This window comes from Pantherophis guttatus, chromosome 1 (genome assembly GCF_059756535.1).
Source record: "Pantherophis guttatus breed Tessera chromosome 1, ASM5975653v1, whole genome shotgun sequence".
Classification (NCBI taxonomy): domain Eukaryota; kingdom Metazoa; phylum Chordata; class Lepidosauria; order Squamata; family Colubridae; genus Pantherophis; species Pantherophis guttatus.
In genome coordinates, this window is record NC_142063.1 from 269,522,844 (window position 1) to 269,539,796 (window position 16,953).

The window sequence follows — 16,953 nt, forward strand, 5'->3', positions numbered from 1 at the left end:
TCTAAATTCTCAGAGTTAAAAAAGATCCCAATGAAACAAAAGGCAATTGAGGGGTGTCTGGTTATTTATCCCGATTTTTTTTAATGCTTGTGGGTAAAGGTGATAACTTTTATCAAAAGCAAAACAAAAATATCTGATGTTACACATTTGAATAATGAATTATTGTAACTACTATTCAAGTAAAAGAGGGTTAATCCATAACTGATGAATGGTATCTGATTCACTATATAGCATACTTGATATATAGCATATATATATATATATATATATATATATATATATATATATATATATATATATATATATATATATATATATATATATATATAATATATATATATGTTGTTTACCACATTTATAAATTGTATGTTATAAAAAGTCTCAAAATTTATTTTTAATGGCATTCAACTATCTGATATTTCCTATTCCAACTTTCTTTAGATAAACAAGGTTTTTCACTGGTTTATTTTTTCATGAACCTCTGAGGACCGTTTAACAATGAATCTCCAAGAGTCCTTCAAGCATTGCCTCGGGATATAAATATGATAAATATTCACCTTGAACAATATGGTTCTGACAAGGAGTCAGTGTGGATTTGCAAGTCCACATTTTGCCAGGTTATAATCTTCCTTTTTTAAAATCAGGTAATTTCATTAATAGATTGTAGGTTGGATTCAATGACCCAGTTAGGATTCTATCATAGTATGAATCTTGCAGCACCTTAAAGACTAACATTATTAAATACTGCATGCATTTTCATGGATTACAGCCCCTTCGTTTCTGTAGCAGGATTGTCAACCTTTATGTACTTTCCCTTTGTCATGCATTTGTATTTTCAGTTATTGCTTCCTTATTTGCGGTTATTTTCTTCTTAAGATTTCATGATGAAATCCCCTTTATAGCACTGCTAGAAAGTCTTGCCAAAAACCTGGATTCTGGGATATGATAGAGATACTAATAACACTCTAAATGTATCTCTGTACTCAATGATCTGGAATGCTTGCTTGTCTGAAGTGGTGATTACAGTACATTATTGCAGACCCTTGCTTGGAAAAATCATTGTTGCAACAATAGACAAATAGAGAACAATAGCTCTCAGTGAGGGAGGTGGAGTTTCTAATGGCCTTCTGAGAACAGTAAGAAGAGGTCTATAGGGGCAAATCTGCTGGGAGCTGAGCAATAGTTAGATCACCCAATGTGAGTTTCTTTCTCCCACCCCCCACTTCGCAGTCACCATATGATCTCAAGCAAAACAACAACTTGCAAATGGAAAACATAATACAAGCAATTCTCCCAGCCAAAGAAAACCTAAAACAGCCAGCTTTGGCTCTCCACTGCTTAGAAAATTAGGAGAGCTACAATCTTTCTTAAAACTGTGAGTACATTTCTACTTTAAAAGAGGTGCTTAAAAAACCAAGCCGCTCTGTAGCAGATGTCAGTAGGTTATATACAACAGAGTTTGTTCTTGACCTTTCCCAGTGTCCTCCTTGCAAAAGTAATTGATAATCATGGTTTAATTTTTAACCACAGCACTTTGGCAATATACCTTCCAGTTCTCATTTCTCATTAGGAGATGAAGAGGAAGAACAAGCTCCTTACTCTTTTTATTGAGTGGAGGCCCCACTCACTGCTTTCAGCCAAGTTTATTGTAACTGCACAGAGGGAAAATACATTGTTCTGCTCATTGGGCAAGGAAGGAGAAACAATTTACAGAGCTTGGTCAGATAATGGTTCATAGCAACAGCACCCTTCCCTTGGCACCCAGAGCCATCTTTGTCTTATCTAATCATAGTAGACAAAATGTCCATAAGTGTTCTCACATCTCTTCCCAGGTGTTCCCCTTCTGCTTTATCATACTGTATAACCTGTTGCTATCCTTATGCTTCTTTGCATCAGGCTAGTTCTTTTTAGCAAACTGAAGGCCAAGCTACCTCTTCGATCAGCTTTTCTCCTTCAGAGGAAGCCTGAGAAATGTGACTTTGCACATTATCTCAGTTCTAATGCAGCAGAGATGGGCAATGCCTTATGGGCTGTCACCTCTTCTTGATGTTGGAAATGGGTGAAAAACCCAGAGATGGAGCAATGACCCAGAAACTGAGGGAACCATATCAGGCACAGAGCGAGGTTGTATATTTTTCTTCGTGCTTTTGAGCAAAATATTGGGGAGGGGTGGGTGGAGTCTCTTCCTTTTTAAGAACTTAAAAACCAGGTAAGTCTACTTTAAAGCTTACACTATTTGTTTTAAGTCTCTTTCTCTATGTTAGCATTTTTTGGCAATCATGATAAAGAAGCGCCTCACCCTTGGGCCTATGTTGTGTAATGCATATTTCCATATAAAGTACCTCGCACAGTGTTTGTGCAGGGATTTCATTGCAAATGAAAAGATTTCCTGTATTAAAAAGCCTTCTTCATTAATTCTGATATTCTGATCCCTGGCTCATAGAATTCATTGTCACAACAATACTCTAGTCAGAGAAGAATAGTTTTCAGTGATGGAGGCAAAGTCTCTACTAGCCTTCTGAGGACAGGAAAAGCAGCCGTCTATAGGGCCAAATTTGCTGGGCGCTGACTAGTGTTTAGCTTATGCAACGGGAGCTTCTTCCTCTCTCTTCCCTCTTGCAGTCCCCATCTGATCTCAAATAAATCAAGAACAGCAACTTGCAATTGCAAAACATAGCACAAGCAGTTCTCCCAGCCAAAGAAAACCTAGAATAGTCAGCATTGGCTCTCCAGCTTCCCCACCACTTAAGAAATTAGGAGAGCACATAATCTATCCTAAATCAGTGAATAAATTTTCACTTAAAAAGTGGTACCTGAAAAAGCAGGTAGCCTGGCCCTATAGCAAGTAAGTGTCAATTTTCAACAGGGATTATCTTGGGGCCTATGTTATGAGATATATATTTCCCCATTTCTTTTCCATGTTCCTTTGCAAAAACCCTTGAAAGAATTCCCATTTGAAAAACCCTTCTTGATTAATCCCTATGTGTTTACACAATGATTGACATTGTGGGTGCTTCATCACTGGACATTTTTAAGAAGAGACTGGACAGTCACTTGTCTGAAATGGTACAGGATCTTCTGCTTGAGGAGGAGGCTGGACTAGAAGACCTCCAAGGTCCCTTCCGACTCTATTCTGATATTTGATTTAATGTGGAAAGTAGAAACAGGAGGCTGTCATCATCTAGAAAGTGGCAGGTCAGTGTTATTAGTAAATTGGAGACTTCTGAGGTCGCCAGGCCATAAGATAAAAAATTTGCTACTGTAGAACATCCCTGTACCCATATTTATGAGGTAACTTTGTTGTCATTGTGGTTATACAGTAGTGAATTCCTACATTTGTTTAGATCACTAAGGTCCCATATAATTGTTACATTCTATGGGTCTATTATGAGTTATATCAACATAAGGATGGTTGGGTGATGCTATAAATTATTAGTATGGAGGATTTTTTTTGTGCAATAATGATTCCTTACTCACATAATTTTATGGGAGATCTGAATGATGTCAATGTCCACATATAACCTTCTCGTATTGTAGAAAGAAATATCCTTCTGAGTTCAGTTCCAAGTGGGGAAAAAGACACTGGAAACATGGAGACTGCTTGGAAAGATGGTTTAATGGTGGACAGGATCACATGATTTGAGTTCCTGAACAGAAAAGGGCCGAGATGCAGCAAGTCCCCGGGTTTTATGCCCTCTCTGGCTTTGAACTTCCTGGGGCCTAGAAAGAGTATCCTGATTGGTTGTCAGACTCCCAGGGGGTGGGGGTCTTAGCTAGCCTTGCTGGCTGATGTAATCTTCCCAGGTGCCATGTGGTGAGTTTCTGTTGCTAGATGAGTCCTATTGTGTTAGTTTCTGTTGCTAGATGGGTCCTATTGTGTTGCAGATGATGGTCCATTGACAAAGATTGAGTTTCTGTCTCTGGCCCACTGACAAAGGGTGGGGGCAGGAAGATGGGAGCTGCTTCGTTTTTAAAATGAAACATTTCTCATCCAGGGAAACATAATATTCTGCCTTTTTTAATATTTCCTAAAATATTTCATTCTTCTAGGAAAGGGGTGGGTGCTAACTTCCTACAGTATCTTACTGTTATTTCTTCTATCTTTTTTATTTTTACTGAAAAGAAGGAAAATTGAAGAAAGATTAGAGTCAGTAACATTAAGAAGGTCATACATTCACCCAAATATAAAATTAGCAAATAATGTATAGCTTTAAATATTTGGAAGCAATAGGCACAAGTATTGGAAATAGAGCTAATAGATAACCCTCAGAAGTGTAGACTGCAAGGTAGTAATCTAAAATTGTGGGTATGGCTAGATGGCAAAAGGAACAATGATAAATGAAAACACTGTCAAGAGTTTGTTGCAGAAATCAAACATTCAGAAAGCACACACAGAGTAACTGATTCAGCAGGATTCATTAACTTCTCTTTATATACAATATAACACATGAACATAAATGTACAATACCAGTAGCAGTTACAAGCAAAACACAAGCAGAATACAGCAGACTGGTCTGCAGCTTTAGAGCTCAGAATTTAATACAGAGCCATGCCCAGGCTCCTTTCAGTTTCAGTTTCAATTCAGCAGAGCAGATCTCATTGGCTGACCTAGTTGCTATGCCTATTCATTGGCTGACCTTGTTATCATGTCTTCCCAGTAATGATACACACTGACAAACACTAATTGTTTGTGAATCTGATGGCTATATGAGCCAATCTGCTCATATAGCCATCAGATCTTCAGTTTATATTTATGTTGTACCACATTGCATTTTTAGTAGTTATCTGTTTTAAAACACAGTTTTTAGAATAGAAGGTAGTTGCAATGGTGTCAAAGGCCTTTAATGAATTTCTGTGGTGAACCTGATAATCCAACTAAATATTCCACTCAAAATAACCTGACCTCTTTTCCCACAGATTGCCTCGTTTTGCTGACCAACAGAATACGGTGGCCAAAGTGCATTTGACATTTTTCCATGAAACCCTGATAGATAAGAGTAAAACGTGGACTGGATAATGCTACCATTGTGTTTGTGTGTGTGTCTTCAAGTCAGTGTTTACTCCTGGCAACTGCCTGGACCAGTTCCTGCAGTTTTGTTGACAAGATTTCAGAAGTGGCTTGCCATAGTCCCCTTCTTAGGGCTGAGAGAGAGTGACTGGCCCGAAGTCATCCAGCCGGCGTTGTGTCCAAGGTAGGACCAGAAATCACAGGCTCCTGATTTCTAGCATGGTGCCTTAACCTTTGTACCAAATTGACTCTAAACTGCTATTAGTTGGGTATAAAACTACTTGAACTATCATCCTAGTATATCGATGATTCAACTTCAGAAGTAAGAATTGAATTGAATTCCAGTCCAGTTCCATTTTGGCTCTGATCATGTTCATAAATAATTTGGATGAGGGTTAGAAAACACAATTATCAAATTTGCAGATGACACCAAAGTAGCATGGCAAACAACAGAGAATAATATCAAAATTCAGCAGGACATTGACAAGCTCATACAATGGGCAACAAACAAGCTGCATTTCAAGAGGGACATATGCATACGTGAAAGAAAAATCAGATGGCAGAAGTGGAGAAAACCATAATGGATAGCAGTACATGAATAATGGTTCTGGGTATTTTAATAACTTGCAGGCTGAATACGTATTAAATATAATATTCAGGTTTTTTTTTGAAAGATGCAATTCTAAGCTGCAACATCATAAGCACAGGATCAAAATCAAGAGAGGTAATAGCTGCTTTCTATTTTGTGTTGGTCAGGCGATGTCTAAAACATGGCATCCAATTCTGGGGAGTTGGATTTTAGGAAGGACATTGATGGAACCAAGTGTGTCCAAAAGACAGCAACAACAATGATAATCATGAAAATTTCCTACCTGCAGATTTGGAGGAAGATGATTTTCTCAATTTACCTTTTTCATTCTCTCTGGGTCTCTTACAAATGTACTCCAGGGTTATGACAAACTCTCTGACCCAGCATGGGAGGAACTGCTGCAGAGACTGTGAAATTGGCAAAAATATATATCGTCCCTCCGCCTTAACCAGTAGGAATCTCTGCTGTTTGATGAACCTTCCACATCACTAAAAAAAAGGTCCCTCTTTCTCTCTTCTCTTGAACATAAGCACTCATACCCCCACACATGAACAAACAGGCCGGATTGCAGCTCTCTTCATACCTTGACCCTGCAATTCTCCCTGACTCAGCCAAACAGTAGAACTTGGTTGAGAAGTAAATACTGTAGATTTAAATCTACAGCCGTCCATTTTCTAATGGAAGCAATTCAAATTATTGCTTCAGTTTAGTTGCAGAAATATCTGTGTAAAGCAAGTGGAAGGAGCGAAAAATCACTATAAGAAAGGAATTGATACCGTCGAACATCAGAAACTACTCAAACAGGTAAGTATCCAAACAGGAGGTCAGAAATCTTTCTCTCTTTCCCCTAACCTTGTTTTTCCTTTAAAAGAAGCAAAAGATTGTCAATTTTTTTATTGATTCAAGGTAGATTTAACTAACCAAGTCTGTTTTATTAAAAGTTATCTTTTTACATCTAAGAAATTTTGAATGTAAGAATATATAGTTTTAGATAAAATTTAACATGCATGTTAAATTATGATTACGACTAAATAATAAAGAGAAAAGAATACTAAAAGGGAAAAGAATAAATATAATTACAACAAAATTACATAAAACTGCTTCTCACAGATGTGTATATGTGCATACATTTTATTATACATTTATACATTTTACACAACAGTTCCAATAAACGTGTTACATATGATCAGTTTGAGGTTTAGATGTATAATATTGCAATTTAATCTAATGGAACTATATTTCAACATGGATAGAAATGATGATATCTGATCAATAACTGCTGCATTTTTACTTGGAGTTTTGCTTTTGAGAAAAAAAGCTGGAAAAAATACACTTGCCAGCTTTAATTGGAGGGGGTGGAATGAGAGGTTATGTTTTTTCTTACTTTATAAAGTGAAAAGGCAATGTAACAGCCTAAAGAACGCTGAAAGGGGTGAAAAACTTGGAAACAAAATCCTATGAAGATTGGTTAAAAGAACTGAGTATCTTTGTCTTAAAGGGAGCTATGGGGGTGGGAGACAGGATTGCAGTCTTTCAAGGGATGTCACTTCCAATGACATTCTATTAACAATCCTATCAACCATTCATGATAAAAAAACTTAGGTGGTAAACAATCAATTTTTTAAAATAAGACATTACTTGGAATAAAGTGAAAATTAATACGTTGAATGAGGGGTGTACAACCTGTAGACTATGTGCAGTCCCCAATACTTTGAGATGTGAAAATTATGGCAAAATAGCTGATTTTGTTTCCAAAAAAAATAAAAATAAAATGAGGTCAGGTGGCCTCAGGAAGCAATCATTTTCCATTTCTGCACCTAAAACATCCCCCAATCTTTTTTTTGTTCAAAATCCCCCAAATTACACTACCAAAATGTAGCAATTTTGCCAGTGAATTTCAAAAGCATGAATTGGGACTGTTTTTCAGAATTTGGGAGAACGTTTTAAAGGGTATAAATGGGAGCCGTCTGCTTTCCCAGGGCTCTTAGCTACCAGTTCAACTCCCTTACACTCTCTGAATGAGCTGATACAGTTTGGGCAAATGCCATCTAATGAAGGCACTGTACAATTCATGATTATTATTATTATTTTTTACTTTTGCTTTACTTGCTGTTTACTTCACTGTAAACTGTAGTTGTAAATGACTGGGCATCTTGGCAGATATGACAGGATGCAAATGCAATAAACAAACAAATGGAGCATTTTGTGGAATTAGTGTCAAAGAAACAAATATGCCAATCTGGATATTGTCTACATGAAAAATAGCACAAAACTGACTGCTAGATTTGAAAAATGTTTATAAAGGGTAAAAAAGTTGCAGTATCGATTATTCATGGCCACAACTGGGTTTAAATGAAAATCGGGTAAGGAAAAACCATTAAGATATATACTCATTTTTAAAATAACTTAAATATTTCTGTTTAATTAGTATGCCTGAAATTATATTAAGCTGCTATTAAATAGGAAAACATTGTTTTGAAATATATGTATGAATAAATGAAATAGGAGAGTATTTTTAGAGGTGTGCTAAATTATGCAATAGTTAATGAAAAATGAAGATATGTTTTCGGAAAAAGTATTAATACTGTCTGCTGTGGTAGTAAGATTCTGATTGTAGAAAGTCAAATGGTATTACTTAGATTTGTTAGCATGTGCTAAATAAAAATGTTGGAAATTAAGCAATGGAGATTCATCATGTCTTTGTTGACTTAGGTAGTTCAGAAGTTAGAAGATCCGTGAATCAATTAGGATCCTAAACATACTTCCTTATTAGGAAATCTATGTATGTATACACAGATACACACTCACACAGTGTCCATATTATACAGTATGTATGTGATTTGTGTATATGTTGTTCGGGCTTTCAAAAAATAATAATGGAAGTATTACTGTAAAATTGTACTAACCCAGAGTATTAACAAGTAGCTGATAGCTCTGTTGAATAGCTCTGAAAGTCAAATTGTAACAGAATCCTTGTACCTCTCTCCAGATTGCCAGTCTATCGCATGATGGGTTTTTCCTAGAATATTCATTACAGGGTAAATTAGGGACAACATTTGAAGAAATGTACTATGGAATGCAGAGTACATGATTATACAAGAGTGTCCAACGCTGGACAAATAATCTAGTGAAGCAAGAGAAAGAAACTTTACTCTCCACCAGAGGTTTGTTGATTGCACTACTGGTATTCACACTGATATTTGCCTTGATGAATAAATTCAGATTGTTCATTTGGTTCCAGCTGATTTTTTACCCACAACAAGCCAGAGAAATCATGATCTCTAGAATACTTCATAGAAGTTTATTATCAAACCTGATTGTCTGCTAAATAAGTCAAACAAGCCACTAAAGATATTTGAAGCTTACTGAGATAATCTTCCCTCTGGTGAAACATCTATAAAAATTGCAATGGATGGCTTAATCATTCATAAATTAACTCTTTATCTTGGGGCTAAATGCCTTGTTGTATAAGCACCTCTCTTCTCAGTACAATTAAATACTGGATTGCAATTGACTCAGCCTTCATCCAAAATGCCCGACTTTGATGATCTTTTGGAACACATTGGGGAATTTGACTTCTTCCAGAAAAAGGTCTTTTTCCTTGTTTGCTTTCTCTCAGTTGCCTTCGCCCCAGTCTATGTAGGAGTTGTTTTCCTAGGGTTTATACCAGAGCACCGTTGTCGGACTCCAGGAGTTACTGAATTAAGCAACCGGTGTGGCTGGACTCTTGAAGATGAACTGAATCACACCGTTCCAAAAGGGACATCCAAAGAGGATACTTTCACCCCTCAATGCATGCGATACAACGTCAACTGGAATGAAAGTGGGCTGAGCTGTACAAATCCCCTGGAAGACTTCACCAGTCTGGAGAACAGGAGCCTCCTTGTGACCACTTGTCAAGATGGCTGGGTTTATGATGCTTCAGTCATATCCATTGTGACTGAGGTAAGGTCTTGCAGTTGTTTAAAATCTAATATAAAATTTTGTTTTAAAAATATATGCCGTGTGTCATGTTTTTCCACTTGGATTTATTCAACAAGAAGATAAATGCATTTCTCCAGGGGTGAAATGTAAAATTTGTTACTACCGGTTCTGTGGGCGTGGCTTGGTGGTGGTGATGGTAATGTGACTGGGTGGGCGTGGCCAACTTTTTTTTTTTAAACTTTTCAAAGCATTTTTCTAATGCTTTAAAAAGCCTCTGCCGATCAGGCAACTCAGCTGGGATCATCAGAGACTTTTCAAAGCATTTTTTTTACCACCTCTTCGGCCAAGAGGTTGCAGAAAAAAATGCTTTGAAAAGCTTCTGACGATCCCAGCTGAGCCGCGCGATCATCAGAGGCTTTTTTTAAAAAAACTTTTCAAAGCATTTTTTTGTCGGAAGAGGTTGTAGAAAAAATGCTTTTAAAAGTAAAAAAAAAAAGCCTCTGATGATCGTGTGGCTCAGCTGGGCATGTGGAGGGATAGGGACGCAGGGATTTTTGCTACTGGTTCTCCGAATCACCTGCCGCCATCGCTACCGGATCGGGTGATCCGGTCCAAACCGGGAGCATTTTACTCCTGCATTTCTCCCATGGCTACTACAGAGAATTCTAGAATATGCATGCTCAGGGGTTAGACTTTGTAAACATTATAAAGTGTAATCTAAACTGATTTATCTCTCTCTCCATGTTTGTGCATGCACATGTGTACATGTGCCTTTGACTCAATGTTTACTCCCGGTGCCTGCCTGGACTAATACCTACAGTTTTGTTGACAAGATTTGGAAATGCTTTATTATTGCTTGCTTCTTAAGGCTGAGAGGAAGTGAATGGCCTTAAGAAGCACTAAATTGTGTTGGATGATCCCAAGCTAGGGGTGAAATCCAGCAGGTTCTGACAGGTTCTGGAGAAACTGTAGCGGAAATTTTGAGCAGTTCAGAGAACCAGTAGCAGAAATTTTGAGTAGTTCGGAGAACCGGCAAATATCACCTCTGGCTGGCCCCCAGACTAGGGTGGGAATAGAGATTTTGCAATATTCTTCCCCCAGGAGTGGGGTGGGAATGGAGATTTTGCAATATCCTTCCCCTGGAGTGGGATGGGAATGGAGGTTTTGCAGTATCCTTCCCCTGCCATGCCCACCAAGCCACGCCCACCAAGCCACGCCCACAGAACCGGTAGTAAAAAAAATTGGATTTCACCACTGTCCCAAGCATTATTTGCTAGCATGTGAAATTAAGAATTTTATATTATGGCTTATATATTTGATTTTTTTTTTATTGGATTGTATATTGATTTATTTCAGTCTGTTGACCACAATTTTCTCCAGATTTGCTGGCATAGCTTGATTAGAACTTTTCTTCTTTTGCTTGCTATATTTCAGTGGGTATTCCATCTCTTCCTATAGCCTTCCAAATTGATAATGACCAGAATGCTGATCTAACTTCATCTTCTAGTCCTAGAGATTTTTGTAACTAGGGAATATGTTTCCAGGCATCTCGGATGTTGATATCTCTACTGTAATCCTCAATATACTCCTTCAATTTTTGTTTGATTGCTTTTAAATTACTTGTAATCTCTTCACTGGAATCATTCACTGAATTCAAGGTTGGAATTAGTTTAGAGTTTTTTTTTTCATGTCTGTTGCCATCCTCAATGTCTTCACTAATACCATTATAACACATGTCTTGTCTAGTCTGATAGTTGTCTGAAAACTCCTAATCCATAAGGGGAGGATAATCAAAAAAGAGAAAGCATTTGCTGGTTATGACATTAAAGGATCCACAGGATAGATAACTGGATTGAGGACAGCCATAATGCATTTCTTTCATTGACTACATGTATGCATGTTATATAATCAAGTGTCAACACCGTGGAAGATGTCCATATCCTATATAGTTATGAAGAAACGGACTTGTCATTTAAAAAATGCTGAATTGTCATTTCCTCATTTTGAAATCCTTTTGACATGTTTTCTGAACTTGTGGTAGTTATTTCCTGGACTGTGACTTGCTCCTCTGGAGAAGATGAGAGTGGAGGGCCTTCACTTGCTACAGTTTAGTTTTGCACTGTTTGTCTTGCCCAACCTTCCTGCAGAACAATCAGTCGGCAACCCACCGTTGATTAGGGCTCCCAGATATCATTTCGGGAACCTCTTCCCTGACAGTCCCAATTTCTGTCACTAAACAAAGCAGGTACTAAGTGAAACCTCAGGTGACTGCACTGCACCATGTAGTGACAGCATTTCTGGTAGTCTCCATCGCAGTTGTTAGACCAGAACCATGACATCATTAGGTGATTCGCTCCTCCTGCCCTGATGCACACACTTCCATTTCAATTCCTCTCAAATGTCCACCTCTCCCCATCTTTGCCCTTTTGACTGCCTTCGTTCTGCCAATCTTACTGCCCCCAACTGACCTTTGCCATCTTCTTCACCCAGTTGGCAAGGCATGTCTGGTCCGGCCTTTCACAAGGCAGCTGCTGGCCATGTGAGGCCTTCCCAAGGCTTACATCAGTATTTTTTGTTTCTTTGTAGAGTGAAATTTCCTAATAGCAATAGCAATAGCACTTTGACTTATATACTGCTTCACAGTGCTTTACAGCCCACTCTAAGCAGTTTACAGAGTCAGCATATTGCCCCCAATAATCTGGGTCCTCATTTTATCGACCTAGGAAGGATGGAAGGCTGAGTCAATCTTGAACCGGTCAGGATCAAACTCCTGGCTGTGAGCAGAGTTAACCTGTAGTATGGCATTATAATCACTGTGTCACCACAGCTCTTGAGAAGAAGTCGTACCATGAGGAGTCATATGTTTCTGGCAGAACACAAATGAGATAAGAAAAAAAAAACAAATTAATTAATTAATGCATGCATGCATGCATGCATACATACATTTTGCCAAACAGTATCTTCCTTTGTCTTCCCTAATTGCTTGAATCCCGGGAGAAAACTAAAGGTCTGACCTATTCAGCAATAATTTAGTGGTATACAACCAAAAATAACAACATTTTGGAGAAGTTGTTCTCCTAAATTTGGAGCAAAGCAGTTGGCAGGGAGGGTTGTGGGGACGAATCTGGTTTATTTGGTTTTATCTGTTTCCCCTTTCCTTGTAGATTTCTCTGTGAACAGCTCTGAACTGTCTTAATGATTAGAACTAATTTTACTTCTGTTTTTTTGTCTTCTCAGTTTAACTTGGTTTGTGAAGATTCCTGGAAACTAGATGTGTTTCAGTCGGCTGTGAATGGTGGGTTTCTGGTTGGATCTATATTCGCTGGCTACATAGCGGACAGGTGGGTACATCATTCAATTTTGTTAAAACTAAATATGAATGACGGAAAGTAAGGATTGGTGAAATGAAAAATCCTGTTCTGAAAGTAGGTGAAGAAAACTAAATTGCCTCCACTAGAGTAGATAGAATTAAAAATAAGTGAATAGTTTATTTGGGATGCAATATGTGTCTGAATATGATCAAGAAAGTGAGCCAATTTAGAGAAAGCATATGGTAAAATGAATAAGCTTGAAATACAGGTAGACCTTGACTTATGCCCACAATTGGGCCCAAAATTTCTGTTGCTAAGTAAAACATTTGTTAACTGAGTGTTGCCCCATTTTGTGACCTTTCTTGCCACAGTTGTTAAGTGAATCACTGCAATTGTTAAGTTAGTAACACGATTGTTAAGTGAATCTGGCATTGACTTTGTCAGAAGGTCGCAGAAGGTGATTTCATGACCCCAAGGCATTTCCACCATCATAAAAATATGACTCAGTGGCCAAACATCTGACTTTTGATCATGTGACCACAGGGATGCGCAGTGATTGTAAGAAAAATGGTCATAAGTTACTTTTTTCAGTACCGTTGTAACTTTGAACAGTCACTAAATGAACTGTTGTCATTCGAGACCTACCAGTATGGAATTTTTGTGAGATTATGTAATTGAAGTTTGATTGAGGAATGCAACTATATACAATATATGATTTAAATAAAGCATGTGTGGGAATACATAAATTGCACAGGAGGTTAGATAAGTATCCTTGTCTATTTAATAAAAGCATAAGGAATGTTTGTGATGGTGATGAAGTAGATTGGTAGAGGATATGAATTCAGGAATATTGTGTATTGTCAATTGAGACCTGAATGTTAATATATGAAACAAGGCAGACGGTTCTGAAAAGTAATGTACCAAAGACCAAGCAAATTATATTTGACAAGAGAAATAGGTTTTACTTGTGCTAGCTTTTTGCAATGTATGAGAACATGTCTTTATATGCATATACAAACTTGTATAATATTGGTTTTTACAGTTGGTGTCAATCAACCAATGATGAGGTTTGGGCTGAATAGCCGGGTCTAGTTTTCTGGTGCTGTTGCTCATTTTGAAGACACCAGCCACAGCTGCCTGCAAACATCAGGATGCCAGAAAACTATACCCTGGCCATTCAATCCAATGGTGAAATCCTCTGCGGTTTGCCACTGGTTCACTGCCTGCACATGCGTGGTGTGCGCCAAAGGCACGCTGCATGCACAAATGCGCAGTGCACACCAAATGCACACTGCGTGCACATGCATGAGCAGTACACGCCAAACGCATGCTGCATGTGCATGTGCAGTGCACACCAAACGTGCGCTTCAAGCGGAAAAAGGACACTTAACAAGGTAAGTAGAACAGCAGGGGGGAAACAGCTGTGCTGCGCTATTTAGATTCGCTAGAAAGTAGGATTTCCTGCTTTCTAGCGAATATAAATCACGCTTCACAGCTGATTGTTGGAAATACCGGTTCGGACCAACCGGTAGCCTTTATCACTACCAATTCGCCCAAGGATTTCACTGCTGATTCAATCTGAAATTTCATCTCTGGTTGGTATTTGTATAAACTCATACATACACTTCAGGTGTGGGTTCTACTTACCTTTACTACCGCAGAATGCGCAGAAGCGTTCTGATGATGTCGGGATCGGTGGGCTGAGCCTCCCTCCGGTTTTACTACCGGTTCTATAGAACTGGTCCGAACCGGGGGCAATCCACCACTGATACACTTATGCTTACACTCTCCATATAGGATACTTTATACTGTACTTCTAACTAAACTGAAGAACTGAACATTTGATAATCTAAGTGAGTTTATGGAGCAAAGCTTAACTGAGTACAAAATATATGTTTTTCTACTAGAGCTCTTTATCTTCAAAACTGCAACATCAAATAAAATATAAGCCAGATGGTATGCTAATATATTGTTATTACAGTTTGCTATCCATAATTATTTGAGACTTCCAATTACAGGAAGTCCTCGATTTAACAGCTACTCATTTAGTTATTATTCGAATTTATGATGGTGCTGAAAAAAGTGACTTATGACCAGTCCTTGCATTTATGACTGTTTCAGCATCCCTGTGGTCATTTGATCAAAATTGGGAAACCTGGCAACTGCCATGTATTTACAATGATTACAGCAGATCACATCAGAGGTGGTATTCAGCAGATTCTGACCAGTTCTGAAGAACCGGTAGTGGAAATTTTGAGTAGTTCAGAGAACCGGTAAATACCACCTCTGACTGGCCCCGCCCCCATCTATTCTCTCCTCCTGAGTCCCAGCTGATCGGGAGGAAATGGGGATTTTGCAGTAACCTTCCCCTGGAGTGGGGAGGGAATGGAGATTTTACAGTATCCCTGCTCCTGCCACGTCCACCAAGCCACGCCCACCAAGCCACGCCCACAGAACCGGTAGTAAAAATTTTTGAATCTCAGTGACCTTCCCAGCTGGATTCTGACAAACAAGGTTAAAGGGAGAAGGTGAATTCATTTAAAAGTCACACAATTCACTTAATAAATGCAGTGATTTGCTTAATGACAATGGCAAAAAAGTTTGGCCACAACTCACTTAATTTGCTTAATGACCATCTCACTTAGTAACTGAAGTTCCAGTTCCAATTGTGATGGTAAGTTCAAGGCTATTTATAATATCTATTTCAGATGTATTGTAAAAGAACAGAATAATGGACTAACCATACAACTACAGGTGAAGTGATAATATAGAGGAACATACAAAGTTTGGAACACATCTACATGTAGAGTTGATGTCTTACATATTTGCTAACTATTCTGACAGCCACAATTTAGGAAAATAATATTACAAGGAATTATCTGCAAAAAATCCCAATATTCTAAAATGAGGTTTTTGATGGAGAGAATAAACAGAGATTAAAATCCAAACTGGTATTCACATCTTGGCTTGCAAAGACCTTGTACTACTGCTTTATATACCTGCTGCAGGTACTAATTGCTGGGTGACCTCTTCCTTGTTAAGTTTCTTAAAATTTGTTTAAAGCTTGCTAAAAAGACCAGTGGTAAAAAAAACCCCGCTTTCCTCTGGATGAGGAGAAGAGAGGATAAACAAAATAAAGCTTTATTTATTCTTCTTTCCATGGTGCTTTGTTCTTGAATATTATGTTGTTTTCCAGTGCATGATTCTCAATGGGATTTGTTAGTTTAGCTGAAAGCAACAGGGATTCCACCATACCTAGCCCTAAGAAGCTAATAATGTTCCCAGTGTCTCCTCTCACATTTCCTGCCAAAGCGGCACCATCCTTCTAGTCTTTTTTTTAAAAGCTTTATAGAATTCCTTTCTTTTTCAAACTGTTATCCTAATAGTCAAATTTTCAGCCAACTTTTTAAAATAAATGTATAATGAAAGGTACACTCATGCCAGCATGCTTTTAGGATAAGCAATTTTTTGCAAAGTGCAAAAAAGTAAGAAGCAAGAAGAAAATATCTATGGGGATTCTCAATCATCCAGGTCATGGTTTTCCCAAAGGTGCTTCCCTCCCCCTCAAAAGGCAACTGGACTTTTTTTTTTCTTTGAAAATGTTTCACTTTTCATCCAAGAAGGGGCGGGATACAACCAGTGGTGGGATTCAGCCAGTTCAGGCCAGTTCAGGCGAACCGGTAGTTAAATTTCTGGCTGGCCCTGCCCTTCCCGCCCCACCTTTTCAGGAGTTCCCACGGATCCCATTTTTGCTCCCAGGAGGTTGCAGGAAGGCCTAATAGGCCCAAAACGGGGTGTGGCGGGGGGAGGCCCGGCCCCCTGCGTCCCATTTTTGCTCCCAGGAGGCTTCAGGGAGGCCTCCTAGGCCCAAAATGGGCACGGAAGCAAGGGCCCCCCTGTGGCCCATTTTTGGTCCCAGGGGGGTGCAGGAGGCCGAGTGCTGTCTGTAACATCCCCTGGCCACGCCCACCATGGCCACCCCCACCCAGGCAGTCATTAGGGCAGAGAATCAGTTGTTAAATTATTTGAATCCTCCCACTGGATACAACACCACCTATCTCCATTTACAATGGAGTCTTTTCAGCAGTCCCAAGAAAGTTGCATACTTATTTACACTCTGA

The 16,953-nt window shown here is 38.6% G+C and overlaps 1 protein-coding gene across 1 annotated transcript in view; it reads left to right on the plus strand.

Moving 5' to 3' along the window:
* The first annotated feature begins 6,008 nt into the window (after positions 1-6,008).
* The window catches only part of LOC117672077 (solute carrier family 22 member 2-like), a 34,697-nt gene continuing 23,752 nt past the window's right edge, over positions 6,009-16,953 (plus strand). The window contains exons 1-3 of the mRNA XM_034428527.3: positions 6,009-6,401; positions 8,587-9,542; positions 12,759-12,862. Of these exons, the coding sequence (XP_034284418.1) occupies positions 9,129-9,542; positions 12,759-12,862 (518 nt within the window). The 5' untranslated portion in view covers positions 6,009-6,401; positions 8,587-9,128. The remainder of the gene's footprint in view (positions 6,402-8,586; positions 9,543-12,758; positions 12,863-16,953) is intronic.